Genomic DNA, 13364 nt, shown 5'->3' with positions numbered 1-13364 from the left:
GTACATAATATCGACACTTGTTATAAGGCATGAAAGGCAGCTGAAAGTCATTATTGGCCCCGAGGAGGAGGAGGAAAGAAGAAAAAACAAACACACGCGATAAATCGACAGACCCCTAAAAAAAATAAGCATGCACTTAATACTTTACCTCATAATTAATGAAATTTGCAGATTCCTCAAGATTCATATCTTCTTTCCGTGGAGGGTTATCATGAGTTGCCAGAGCCAAGCAGCGCAGAGTGTCTCGGCCTGAACCCCACTCTCTGATCACACTCGTAATCTTCTGTTTAATTCCAGGTGTTAATTGTACTTTTGTGCTTCCAACACGGATATGAGTACAACGATCTATTAAACCCTCAGGAGCACCCTAACAAAAAAAAAAAAAAACAAAAAAAAAAAAAAAGAAGAAGAAGAAACAAAGTTAGTATTGATAGTATGACCAGCATTAAAAACAAAAAAATAAAAAATAAATATTGCAGCAAGTAGAAATATGGAAATAATGTATTGTATGAAAGGAGATTTACCTTGACAAACATTTTGTTAATGTTAGTGCGACTTGGTTTGTTTGGCGTGCAGTAAACAGACATAGATTTCCTATCTCTTGAGAACTCCAATGTAAATTCCTTCTTCATCAGCTGTTTAATAACCTATAAACAAACAAGTTAGTTGTAGAAGCAAAGATACACACTAACCACCAGTAACAGTAACCTTTTGTTACATGGCTCTGCGGTTTGCAGTTATAACCCTATAAAGAACAAAAAACAAAACCAAAAAAAAAAAAAAAAAAAAAAAAAAAAACAAACACGCGCGTGAGACTAACCGAGTTGCAAGCATTGGCACGCTCTATTTTTGAGAGTCCCTTTAGATCTGTGTCAAACACATTCATTTTTTCAACCAGGCAGGTAAGAGCAGTCTCTGTAGCTTCTCCAACTTTCTCATAAACGCCCTTTGCCTACATTTAATAGAAAAGAAGTGACGATAAATTTGTTATATGTAGAAAATAGATGTAGAAAGATAAATAAATTGCAGCATTTTAAAAAGGTCAGGCATATTCAAAACGTACAATATAATTGACACTTACATGGATATCCTTTTAAATCAATTGCCAGTTGGCAAGGAGAGCATGTCAATAAAAGTTTGTGATAGTAAGGTCAGCCATAAATGGATTGAATCTGTCAGTTCAGCAGTGATTAACCAAGGTTCAATTCATCTATGGGCAGGTTTGCTGTACAGAAGTTGATCTATCAATCTCCTTCAGCAAAAACTAGTCTGTAGGATTTTCTGCATGCGATTACCGTCGGTGGCTATAGCCACCAGCAGTGAGCATTGGTGTTCTCCTGCCAGGGAAGGTTCCCCACTGGCAGAAGACAATAGTGCTGTTGGTTTTACTTTGTTGCAGGAAAAAAAAAAAATGGCATTATCTTTGGTTGCCTAAAGCTCTGTACACAGGGACCGGAAAAAAAAAAAAATAAATAAAAATAAAAGGGAGGCTGACCATTTGGCCTGTGTGTACGTCAGCGGTGCATGCTGGAAGACCAGCAGCCGCCTGACTCCCGATCAGCGCTCTCGGCCAATGGCCGTCCCCCTATCTGAACACAACAGCTCAGCGTGGTTAGTGCAGCTGCTCCTACCGGAGCAGTCAGTTTTTTTCCTGTGCAACCTGCTGTTCGTGTGTAAAAAAACAAACAAAAAAAAAAAACCTGCATTTTATCTTTGTTTTATTTAATATCAACAGCAATGCAGCAGTTACAAATGATGTAATACTTTACATCTTGCATATACTCAAAAAAGGTATATAAAATATATCATACAAACCTCATTGAAGTCCAAAGATGAATCATTACAAAGTGCACAGATGGTGGCAAGCTCTATTAGGCCGTCATACTGGTGACATTTCACTAGTTTGTCATCTTTCAGCCTATTAACATGGGAAAACAAACAAAAAACACAAAAAATTCTCTATATTACCAACTGCTTGTCAGCATGAATGTAAAAAAATAAAATAAAGTAAAAGTTAATTTGCTCCAACTTAATTTCTGGATAGTCCTAAACAAGGCCTTGTGTTTACAAATTAAACCGTGCATGGAGGTACTGTTAACACACAGAATGCAAGGCACACGCATGATGCTATCAAAAAGCAAATTATGGCTGAATCACCCACAGCCATTATTTTCCAAAACATCTAGTAACCAACAGCAACAAGTATGCTGAAAAACGTTTAAAATCTAATTTTCTCTGGATTAACACAGACCGTTCTCATTTCAGACACATAGATACAAGACATGAATAAGTGCAGATGAAGGGAATGTCATGATCTAACTAAACTTAAAAAAGCAGCTCCTACCCCCTTCCTAACTCCTATTCTCGTGATCGGGCCAGTGGCACACCTCCTATATTAGAGTACCTCCATTCGGGATGAAGGAGCACCGGGCAGCTTTGGACAGGAGCATAGTCAGTCTGTTGGGCAGGGCGTTTGATGGACTAGTTAGATTTCGCTACACTAACAAGTTGAAGTCAAACTCTAGTTAATACTTTATAAGCAGTTAAAGCAACAGTTTTTCCTTTTACGGTAGTTTTTAAATAACTAAAAAGCACCCCCGTCAGCTGTAAATGGTTTGTCTCAATCCTGTAACTGCTACATCTGTAAAAGCTTGCGCTTTTGAAAAATAGACTTGCTGGCCAGATCACAGGTGAAAATAAGGAAAACAAAGCAGAAAAAAAGAAAAACAAATGCAGCCATCACATCTAAGAACAGGTAAACTGCAATATATTAATTGCCTTTGGGTTTATTACTGCTTTAATAGGAGAGTACCCCACCACCACAGCTCCTCTCAAAAATGACCACAAGAAATGACATTAAACTATTTTCAGGTGTAAGTAGGCAAACCAATCCACTTGAAAGTAAAAAGAAAAAAAAAAAAGAAGATTTAAAAAGGGACTTACACTTCTCCCATGGGAGCATAAGTGGAGCCTGTTACAGAAAACTCATTCAGAAAGCAATTATCACCTTCAACTCTATCAACAATAAACATCTGTAGGAAGAAAAAAAAATAAGTATCAGTTGATTCACCTTTTAAGAATAAATGTACTTATCATATTTAGTTCCAAAATTTTACGTCAGTTTGTCTTAAATGATGCTGCTTGAGAAATGCTAATAACAGGATGAAACAAAATGATATAACACCTTACATATATAGAACATACAGACGTGTACATGACACGTTTTGAAATAAATTAAACATTCTGATTATATGCTCCTATACAATCACATAGGTCTTACATTTCCACCTTAGGCTATCATTTTCCCCAGCTTAGGATAGGTCCAAAAATGGATACAGCAACAGGTGAAATTCTCCTGACCAACACATCAGCTTCCGAGTCATATGCCGTGTAAGAACTGAGATCCAATAAAGCCGCAAAAAAAAAAAAAAATACAAAAACACAACACAACCCACACACGAAGCTAAAACACTGTTACTTAGAATAGAAAAAGCTTGTGCAGTCACCTCATTTGTAACAAGGTGGTTGATCTCTTCCCCTCAGAGGAAATAAAAAATACAAAAAACAAAAACAAACCTTTAGTGCTCATCAGTGCCCTGGAAGTTCATTGACAACTACATGCCACCAGCTGCAATGGCTGATGGTAGTTGTAGCGCTCCCATTCACAGAATTCTGTGAATGAATGATGCTACCATGTGGGTGGATTTTTTTTGACAGCAAGTGCCATGCCATTTAAATCAATGGCCAAATCTGCCAGAGCACCGGCAAAGGGCTTCGGTAACAGCGCGTTGCACCTTTTTTCAGCTGTGTTAGAAGCGGCCAGTGCCTCAGTGTGAAAATGCCCTAAAGGTGAACTTGCCCTTTAACTTGTCACAGATTTTGGGAGAGGGGGCACGTAGATGGATCCAGACCACTACCCCCTTAGGTGGCAGAGAAGTAGGTACCTTCTTTTTTAGAGGGACGTCCAGTCCCACCTTCTCGTCTCGCCCGCTAGGCAACTCCTCCTCTCCCCGTAGGCGGCCTCTCCCTGCCAGCAATCTTCTGAGACACATCAAAGGTCCCAGAAGATTGCCTGGTCAATAGCAGTACACAGTGCGACTCGCAGTGCATGCCTGGCCGTGAAGCCATAAGCGGTCACAGCCAGGTGCCCACAGTTGCCATGATGGCACCGCAGAAAAGAGAGGGAGAGGAGCGAGGCTCCAGGCGCCCGCATTGCTGGACCGTGGGACAGGTAAATGTTTGTTTATTAAAAAAAGTCAGCAGCTACACTTTAAAGCGGGTGGAACTCCACTTTAAAAAGACAGTGACAGCTTACTCAGTCTTTCAGATCAGGTTAAAAAGTATAAAAACAAAGCAACTTAGAAGTATCTATACCAAAAATTAATTTTTGTTTTGGCTAGAACAGAAGGACTAGAAACACCTGTTAGTGGTAAAAAAATAAATAATAAAAAAAAACTATCCAGGGCTCCATTAAAGAGATTTTCTCCCTATTCTCGTTTTTTGGGACGAATTAAGCGGAGCTCCACCCAAAAAAAGGGAAGTAATTTTTGGTTATGCAGGTACCTAGTTCGCCCAGTTTCTCCTTGTGTCCTGCTGTAAAAGCTCCCGTTTACAGAGAAAATTTCTTCAGAAATGTTTGAGACACAGCAGCGATTTATCTTTGTACAGCAATATCTTTAGTTGGGGTTCAACTACTTGCTGCCCGTAGGACATCCGTGCACGTCCTCGGGTTTCAGTAGTTATACTGGGATGATGCCTGCGATTCCCTTTGTAACAAAAGTGATTAAAGTGGCTAATTAACCACTTGATCACTTCTGTGGTTGGCAGAAAGGGGTCCCACCCCCTCCTGCCACCTTTCCAGGCTCTACCGTCCCGGCGATTGCTGCAGTGAACAGAGAGAGAGGAACTGGCACCATTTCTCTCTCTCTGTAACCCTGGAAAATCAGGAGTGACGAGTAATTCACCACTTCTGGTTCCACCTCTTGATTTACAGTCGATCAGACCGATCTGTGTCTGATTGGCTGCATGGAGGCTAGAGAAGAGATTTGGAGTCTAATAGAGGACCTGTCATGACTCATGCTGTCACAGGGGATGTCAATCAAAAAAAAAAAAAAAAAGGATTAAAGCGCCTCCGTCCCACCGTGCTTAGGTGCAAATGCATACATTACTCCCGCACACACATCTGGATCACCAGATGAAAAAAGAAAGCCTACGGATCTGGGGGTGTCATTAACATATTATTGACACTCCCAGCCGTCCGCATAGGGCAGTGTGAACTGACGGAGGGAGTAATGCGATGCGGGAAAACGCCGCGGATTCGCAGCGTTCCCGCATCGCAGCGGTGTGAACCCGGCCTTAAAGAGAGAATTGTGGGTTTTGTTTTTTGGATTCATACTTACCTATGTGGATGCAACATCAGACGAATGCTGCAGCTGTCCCCCGGCATCTCTGCACCGAGAATCAAGCCAAAAATCATCAATGGCTGGGTTCTCACAGATCCCTGAGAGGAAAGCTGCTGACAGTCAGCGTCTCTCCTCTCTGATCCTCCATGCTCACTGGAGCGTTGAGCTGTGGAGGGGCGGGGAGAGGTTGTCTCAGCGGCCCACCAAGACTGCCATCAATCAAGGCAGCTGGCGGGTCCAGATTTGGAAGTTGGGATGGCACGCTGCCTTGACTGATGGCAGTTACAGTGGAGAGTCGACTTCAGACCTCTCTCCACTGAAAATGGGTCACAGGAGTGCAAAACTAAATTGCACTTCTGTTTCCCATAGGAGAAGCCCAGCCTAAAAAGCTTAGGCTGGGCTTCTCCTTTAAGGGCCCATTTAGGTCTATGCAGGTGCATTGCCATGCACATGCATTCCCAACATGTTTTTGTGCAGGATTTTGTGTGGATAGAGTTAACAGCCATTGACCAAAGCTTGTTAATATATGTTGCTAATGGCATCGAAAACAAAACAAACACACCACATGTGTACGCATTTTAATGAGTTGCCATTGCCTTTTATGGGTCTTAGATGTACTAAAACAGAAATACTCGCTTTTTCAGGACGCACTGCATCGCAAATATGGGCACACCACATTTTTGTTATGGGGAAATTGTGCACATGCGTCGCTACACCTGCCTTACAATGTTACAGTGTAAATGGGCCTTAAATTTTCAACTGACCTGTTAAAGGCAAATATATTTGTGTACAAAATTTAATTTTAAACCTGAAAATAATCATTTGGAATATAAATACTGACTGTCTAACTCAGAAATACAATAGCTTAAATGTGCCCATGCAGAAAAAAAAAATAATCTATTAGTTATTGGCACAGGAGTATCTTTAGACAAACACTTCCTCTATTTGGGTTGTTGTTGGCAGGAATATACAAGTTCTATATTTGGTCAAAGACATTTGAATGGATGCAACAAATCCCTATGTACTGAAGCCACCCTCAACCTTAAAGAGGAGCGAAACCCTCCTATCCTTTACAGCCAAAAGAAGCTGCCATCTTAGCCTTCGATTGATCTGCGGTGCCATGGTGCTGCACATGTGATCAGCAATGACACCAGCAATTCGATAGAACAGTCCCATCGAGAGCCAACATAAGCATACTTGTAACTGCTTAAATGGTTACATTCAAGGCATACCTTGAATGAACTGTCAAAGTTAAATTTAAAGGGATACTAAAAAGGTTAGTTTTGCATAGAGTGGCCCCGATCGTTCTGCTCTGGGGTCCCTCGGCGGCTGTCTTGGCTCCTCCCTGCAATATCCAACCCCTCTGGGAATCTCTATCCCGAGGGGGTTAGCTTGTGGGCGCGCTCCCCGTCATACACGCTGCGTCCATAGACACAGAGTGTATGACTCGGTCTCGCCCCCGGCAGGCTGCTTCATTGGAAGTGATTGACAGCAGCGAGAGCCAATAGCTTGCGTGGCTATGAATCTATCCAATCAACGGCCAGACTCCGTGGAGAAGACGATGCCGGGGGAAGCGCACACAGGTGAATGGTCTCAGGTAAGTAAAGGGGGGCAGGGGGGTGGCAGTGATGGCCACTGACGGGGCGGCAGTGATGGCCATTGATTGCCTACACCGATAGGTGGCACTTGTGGGCAATGGCAGGTGGCATTTAAAGGGGGTACTGATTGGCACAGATGAGGTGCCTGTGATGCTTCCTCTTCAGGACTGATGTCCCTTTAAAGTAAGCCAGTGATCGGCTTTTATTTCCCCTCACGCTGTCAGTGTGAGGAAAAAAAAAAACCCCACACACACACAACAAAAAAAAAAACACAATTACCGAGCTTTTGTTTACATCATGTAATCAGTTGGTTGACAGCTGATCACATGGTAAGGGGCCGGCCCCTTACTCGGATCGGTGATCACCCGAGTCTCAGTGACTCCGATTACAGCGCAATCCCTGCGCGCTACAGGGGAGGACGTCCTATGACGGCCTCCCGGAAATTGAGGTCCGCGCGGTAGCCGTCATTTGGCCATGGCCTGGACCTCAAGTGGTTAAAATGTGAGGACTAACTCTCGCTGATAGTTGGAATCTTTAATATTTACAAACAAAATAAAGGTTTAGAATAATAAGCCGTCAGGTTAGTGAAACAGCGATATCGGAACAGATTTTAGCCTTATTAACCTATAGTTGGAGAACTACTCAAAATTATTGTCTTTAATTAAAACAATAAAATTGCCAGTGCATGGTATCTCAGCTTGCAGAGCTTCGATTCATTGAGGGCCAATTCACACCAGATGCAGCTCCATTCAGTTTTTTTTTTTTCTGCACCAATACAGTCAGTTCTGGTCAGTTTCCGGTCGCTTTCTGCACCAGAAACTGACTGCATGGTGTGAACTAGAGCCATTGGAATACATAGAAAACACTGTGCATGCATTTTTTAGTGCAGGAGGAAAAAAAAAAAAAAAGCGCACGGAACTGCATCTGGTGTGAACTGATCCTTTTACCAAAAACTTAAATATTGCAGAATATACAGCCTCGTGGCACATAACCAAACCAAGTACCATTTAATGCGGAATAAACTAAATTATTAATGCATCTTAAAATAAATCTAACGATAGATTTCGGTTTTATTTATTTTTTTACTCTGAAAGCATTTTATTAAAAAATAAAATAAAAATAATAATTAAAGTCCCTAAATCTATCCAGTAGTTTGTAGAGGCGATAACTTTTGTGCAAACCAATCAATATACACCTAATGCGATTTTTTTATTTTTTTTTACCAAAAATATGTAAAAGCATATCAGCATAAACTGATGAATAATTTCATTTTTTTTTTTTTTTTATGTATTATAGCAGAATGGAATTTTTTAAACAAAAAGCTGTCACTCTGTTTTGCTTATAGCGAAAAAAATAAACTGCAAGTGTGATCAAATACCACCACCACAAAAATAAATAAATAAAATTAAATGCAAAAAAGTTCTATTTGTGGCATTGCATGACGGCACAATTGTTAGGTAAGGCAGCGCAGTACTGCAAAAAAAAAAAATTCTGGTCATTAAGGGGGCAAATCCCTTCGGGCTTAAGTGGTTAAACTGTTGCTAGCATCAGACAGTGAACGGCAAATGTAAAAGTACACCAAAAGTTTTTACAAGTCTTAAATAATGCCCATCTCCAAGATTCTTGACAAATCCAACACGTAAAACTGCATAAAAAAATTCCCAACAAGACTTAACTTTGTGTTAGTAAAGACATGATTTGCGAGAAGAAAGTGAATAAAGTCATTTTCACCAACAATCCCAAAGTAGTTCCAAAACATTACTTCTCAAAAAACCATGAATATTATTTTTCTTCACCAAAAGTATGCAGCCTACTCCTTTAAAACAGCAAGAGACACAAATTAAGCCCAACAGGATCTAATACTTAATTGCCAAGGTCTCTTGGCTTCATTCCTCGGAAACACAGAGCCCTGCAAGTCTGACTAGAGCAGTTATGAAACACTGCAACTAGTCTCTTCTTGAATACTGATCAGCATTTACTCTTGTGAGGAAAGGTAACCTTTTTTGCTTACAATGGATTAAGTCAAACAAAACAGCACATCAGAATTGAAATGCAATTATGTAACCTACTACACTAAACATTTGTTGTTTATGATCAAAATTCTGAGCCAGAGTATAAAAGCAGAGCATTGAATAGAAGCTAAAAATCACATCCATTATTTCCAACTATTCTGCCAGGGTTTGCCCCTCCGAGCAAAAAAAACAAAATGTTAAATGCTATGTGTCTCACAATAGCTTGGTCACATCCTCATCTGTTTAGAATGCTGTGAGGGATAGAACCATAAAATTGACCAGTCATCCATGACTCACTTAACAAGACAATGCACCACAGGCTTGGCTGATTGGCACAGTACGATTGGATTTTTTTTTCCTCACTCAATCCCCCCACCTAAGAAATACAGCTTACATTCAAGGTGACCTTGACAGTGCAGGAAAAAAAAAAATCATGCCAGTGTCGCATTCATAGTAATGGAAACACATTTTCCCCCAAAATATCAAAAGAAAGTGCAGATGCAACACCATCACATACATTGAGGTTTAATATTATATGGATATCCTCTTACCCTACACACAGACATCTGGTTAGTGGTTAGAGTTCCCGTCTTGTCAGAGCAGATGACCGATGTACAACCTAAGGTTTCAACAGATGGCAAGCTTCTGACAATAGCATTTTTCTTGGCCATTCTTCTAGTACCCAGAGCCAAACAAGTAGTAATAACCGCAGGCAAACCTTCAGGGATAGCAGCAACAGCAAGGGCAACTGCAATTTTGAAGTAGTAGATGGCTCCTCTGATCCAAGAGCCTCCATGAACTGGATCATTAAAGTGTCCAATATTGATCATCCAGACAGCGATACAAATTAGAGAGATAACTTTGGAGAGCTGCTCCCCAAATTCATCCAACTTCTGCTGCAATGGAGTCCTCTCTTGCTCAGTTGCTACCATTTCATCTCGAATCTTCCCAATTTCAGTGTTGACTCCTGTTGCTATAACTACTCCAATTGCTTTGCCAGCAGCAATATTTGTACCCTGAGAAGAAAAAAAAAAAATAATAATTTTTTTACAAAAAATAAAATAAAGTGCAGCAAATGGGGTCATGGACCGAAAAATAAGACCAATTTTGCACCTGAAGAAGTTTAGAGGTTCACGTTTATCTACTGAGGACAACAGCTGTATGTACTTACAGAAAAGAGCATGTTCTTTTTGTCCTGATTAACGGCACGTGGATCAGGGACAGGGTCAGTGTGTTTGATAACAGACACAGACTCGCCTAGAACATAAGGGAACATTTTCAGTCACCTAAAGAAAGTATTAATACAAGATTTTCCACAAAAGCTAGTATCTTTTTAATCAATCAGTATATTTCTTCTGTCAAGTCCCATTCATACTTGGGTGGTTTATAGCGCCAAGCTCCAAAACACTCAAAAAAAAAAAAAAAAAAAAAAGCCCATGGTTTTCATCTTTGCCTGTTCACATCAGAGCAGTGTGACTTGAAGCTTGAAAAAGTACACGATCTTCAAGCACTTTGGGCCCCAGACTTCAAAAGGAATGCAAAAAAATAAAATAAAAAAAGATAAATAAAACCCCACCCCCCACACAAACACCTCATCCTACATACCAGTTAGGATTGATTGATCTACTCTTAAAGTTGTAGACTTGATAGAAGTTAGCCTTATGTCTGCCGGGACTTTATCACCAACTAAAAAGAGGGAGAAAAAAAAAAAAAAGAATTAAAGAATTTAGCATTAATTTGAATTGCATTTCATAAATTCACAACACATACTTAAAATGTTTTTATTTTTGTATGTCCACTGAAGGACAGGGCTTCGATATAAATGAAACAATGCTTGCTGCACAGGTACAATATTGCAGTCCGTTTACTAGGAGAGAGGAGCATTGGTAAATGTTTCCTCCTGCTTGCAGCATACCAATAGTATCATCTTGGCCTAGGCCCTAGGGGAAAGTCACTTTACTGGAGGTCAAGGACTGATTTTTTAAAAGATAAAAAAAGCACCATTATAAAATCTAATTTTGATACTGTTGTAACATGGCAGAATTTTTGCAGAAATGTGAAATTAAAGTGTAACCCCCAAGACTACATAAGGGAAAAACAATTCCTATTATACCCGTTAACTTTTTTGTCCGAGTATAAATCTATGTTTGTCCCAAACATGTTTGAAGCCTTTTTCTGTCGGCTATCTTACTACCTCTGCTGGTAGATCATTCTAAAGCCTCATACACACGATAGGACTTTGTACAAACTTTCCCTTGGATTTTTGTACAAAGGGCGTCGGCCCTGAACTTGTATTGCATACATACAGCAGGACTTTTTCAGGCAACTTTCACCAAATCATGTAGTTTTTCTGCTCTTTACCGCCACCTTTGGTCAACTTGTGTATTGTTGTCTGATCTTTTGCATTGGTTCTGAGCATGCCTGTTTGTACTTTGTACAAAAGTCCTATGGTTTTCTGTACACACGATCAGACTTTGCTCCATCTGACTTTTGTTGCCAGAAAGTTTGTCCGTTCGCACAGCCAACAAAAGTCAGATGAAAACCAAAAAAGTTTGTCCGATGGAGCGTACACACAGTCAGATGTTGCTCCAAAACAGCTAATTTGCATGTTTGTTAAAAAGTCTGATCGTGTGTATGGGCCTTAAGAATCAACTACCCTTTCAGTAAAATAATACTTTCCAAGATTAGTTTTGAACTTTCCTCCAGTTAGAGGTATTGTTCCCGTGTTCTTGATCATGGTTTCAAATTTGGGGGAAAAAAAAAATAAAAAATACCCCACACCACACCCTCCTGAACCTTATTCACCCCCCTTGATGTATTTAACTGTTTTAATCATGTCTCCCCTTTCTCGTCTTTCTTCCACACTTGTAGCCATTATTTTCCTGAAGTCGCTCTCAATGTTGTTTTGACCCCCAAACCTTTTACCATTTTTGTTACCCATCTCTGGACTCGTTCTATTTTATCAATAAGGGCTTCAAAAATTAACACTGTATTCTAAATGAGGTCTCATTAAAGAGCTATATAGGGTTTTCTTATTAAAGATCTACATTGGAGAATCGGGACCTCTTTCCTCCTGTTGGTGATCCCTCTAGTAATGCATCATAGAATTCTATTCACTTTTCCCACTGACTGGTCACCGTATGCTCATTTTGCAATCATCTAAAATGAGAACCCCCAAATCTTCTTCCTCTGTAGTGCTGGCTAACAATGTACCCCCCCCCCCCCCAAAGGAAAAAAAAAAAAAAAAAAAAAAAAAAAAAAAAAAAAAAACCACACACACACTTTCCACAGGCCCTTTTACATTCCAAAGCCCCCCCCCCCCCCCCTGTACATTACACAGCCCCCTGCACTCCCAGGAGACCCTAGTCTCCTGAGACAGCACTGCCAGCGTACTCTAAAGTTTAAAGAAAAATCACTACCTGTCCCTGCTTATAGATTCTGCCTACACTGTGTAACTGTCATTGTAAACCAAAGCCTGAAAATACTACATTCTTTCCAGCTGGTCACAGGGAGTGAGCGAGGGGAGGGAGCGAGGAAAGGGAGCGAAGGAAGGAGGGAAGGAGGGAAGGAAGGAAGGAAGGAAGGAAGGAGGGAAGGAGGGAGGGAAGGAAGGAGGGAGGGAAGGAGGGAGGGAAGGAGGGAGGGAAGGAAAGGAAGGAAGGAAGGAAGGAGGGAGGGAAGGAAGGAAGGAGGGAGGGAAGGAGGGAAGGAAGGGAGGGAAGGAGGGAAGGAGGAAGGGAAGATTAGGTATTTGCGGGCTTCAGTTTACTATAACACTTACTATGACATTTCAAAAGGATCTATGTGAAGAGACGGCAGTGATTTTTTTAAATCTTTAGAATACAAAAACTCGTCAGGCTGTCCCAGGGCCAGGAGAGAAGGGATGGCCAGCATGACATCCCCTCCCCCAGTTGGTTAAAGATAGATATTGGCTTATAACACACAGGTGCGGTTTGTCCTCGATTTTCAGAGGAAAAAACCTGCCTACAACTGACGTTTAACTCACTGGCCTGTAATTGTCAGGTTCTACCTTACTGCCCTTCTTGTAGATAGGCATAATATTAGCGGTCTGCTAGTTATGGGGAACTTCTCCTGTTAGAAGAGATTGATTAAAAAGATCTGCAAATGGTCCAACAACAATATCTCAAAGTTCTAGAACTCCGGAATATCAAGACCCATTACTTTTTCTAAGCTTTAATCGAGCCAGTTCCTCTGCTACCTCTGGCTCCAGAAATCCGAAAAATTAACCGTCATTACTAGAACCAATACGATTCCCCAACTTGTTATTGTTCGTAAAATTTATTTCTGAGCAGATTGAACATAAGTAATGGTTTGCTACATACAGGTCTCCC

The 13364-nt window shown here is 40.8% G+C and overlaps 1 protein-coding gene across 3 annotated transcripts in view; it reads right to left on the bottom strand.

The window, feature by feature from the left end:
• Nucleotides 1–13364, bottom strand: part of ATP2A2 (ATPase sarcoplasmic/endoplasmic reticulum Ca2+ transporting 2) — a 76470-nt gene that overhangs the window by 33140 nt on the left and 29966 nt on the right. For all 3 annotated transcript variants that reach the window (XR_013263880.1, XM_077461992.1, XM_077461991.1), the window contains exons 6-13: nucleotides 10618–10698; nucleotides 10184–10269; nucleotides 9564–10028; nucleotides 2944–3032; nucleotides 1816–1918; nucleotides 821–952; nucleotides 525–647; nucleotides 149–367 (exon numbers count right to left, since the gene is read on the bottom strand). Coding sequence is in view for 2 of the 3 variants with exons in the window: in XM_077461992.1 (XP_077318118.1) it covers nucleotides 149–367; nucleotides 525–647; nucleotides 821–952; nucleotides 1816–1918; nucleotides 2944–3032; nucleotides 9564–10028; nucleotides 10184–10269; nucleotides 10618–10698 (1298 nt within the window). In the remaining variant the exon portion in view is untranslated. The remainder of the gene's footprint in view (nucleotides 1–148; nucleotides 368–524; nucleotides 648–820; nucleotides 953–1815; nucleotides 1919–2943; nucleotides 3033–9563; nucleotides 10029–10183; nucleotides 10270–10617; nucleotides 10699–13364) is intronic.

This window comes from Lithobates pipiens, unplaced genomic scaffold (assembly GCF_037356315.1).
Source record: "Lithobates pipiens isolate NorthernLeopardFrog02 unplaced genomic scaffold, aLitPip1_a1.2 Scaffold_3, whole genome shotgun sequence".
NCBI classification, from domain to species: Eukaryota; Metazoa; Chordata; class Amphibia; order Anura; family Ranidae; genus Lithobates; species Lithobates pipiens.
Note: the sequence above shows the minus strand (reverse complement) of the source record. Positions and strands in the feature narration are given on the sequence as shown.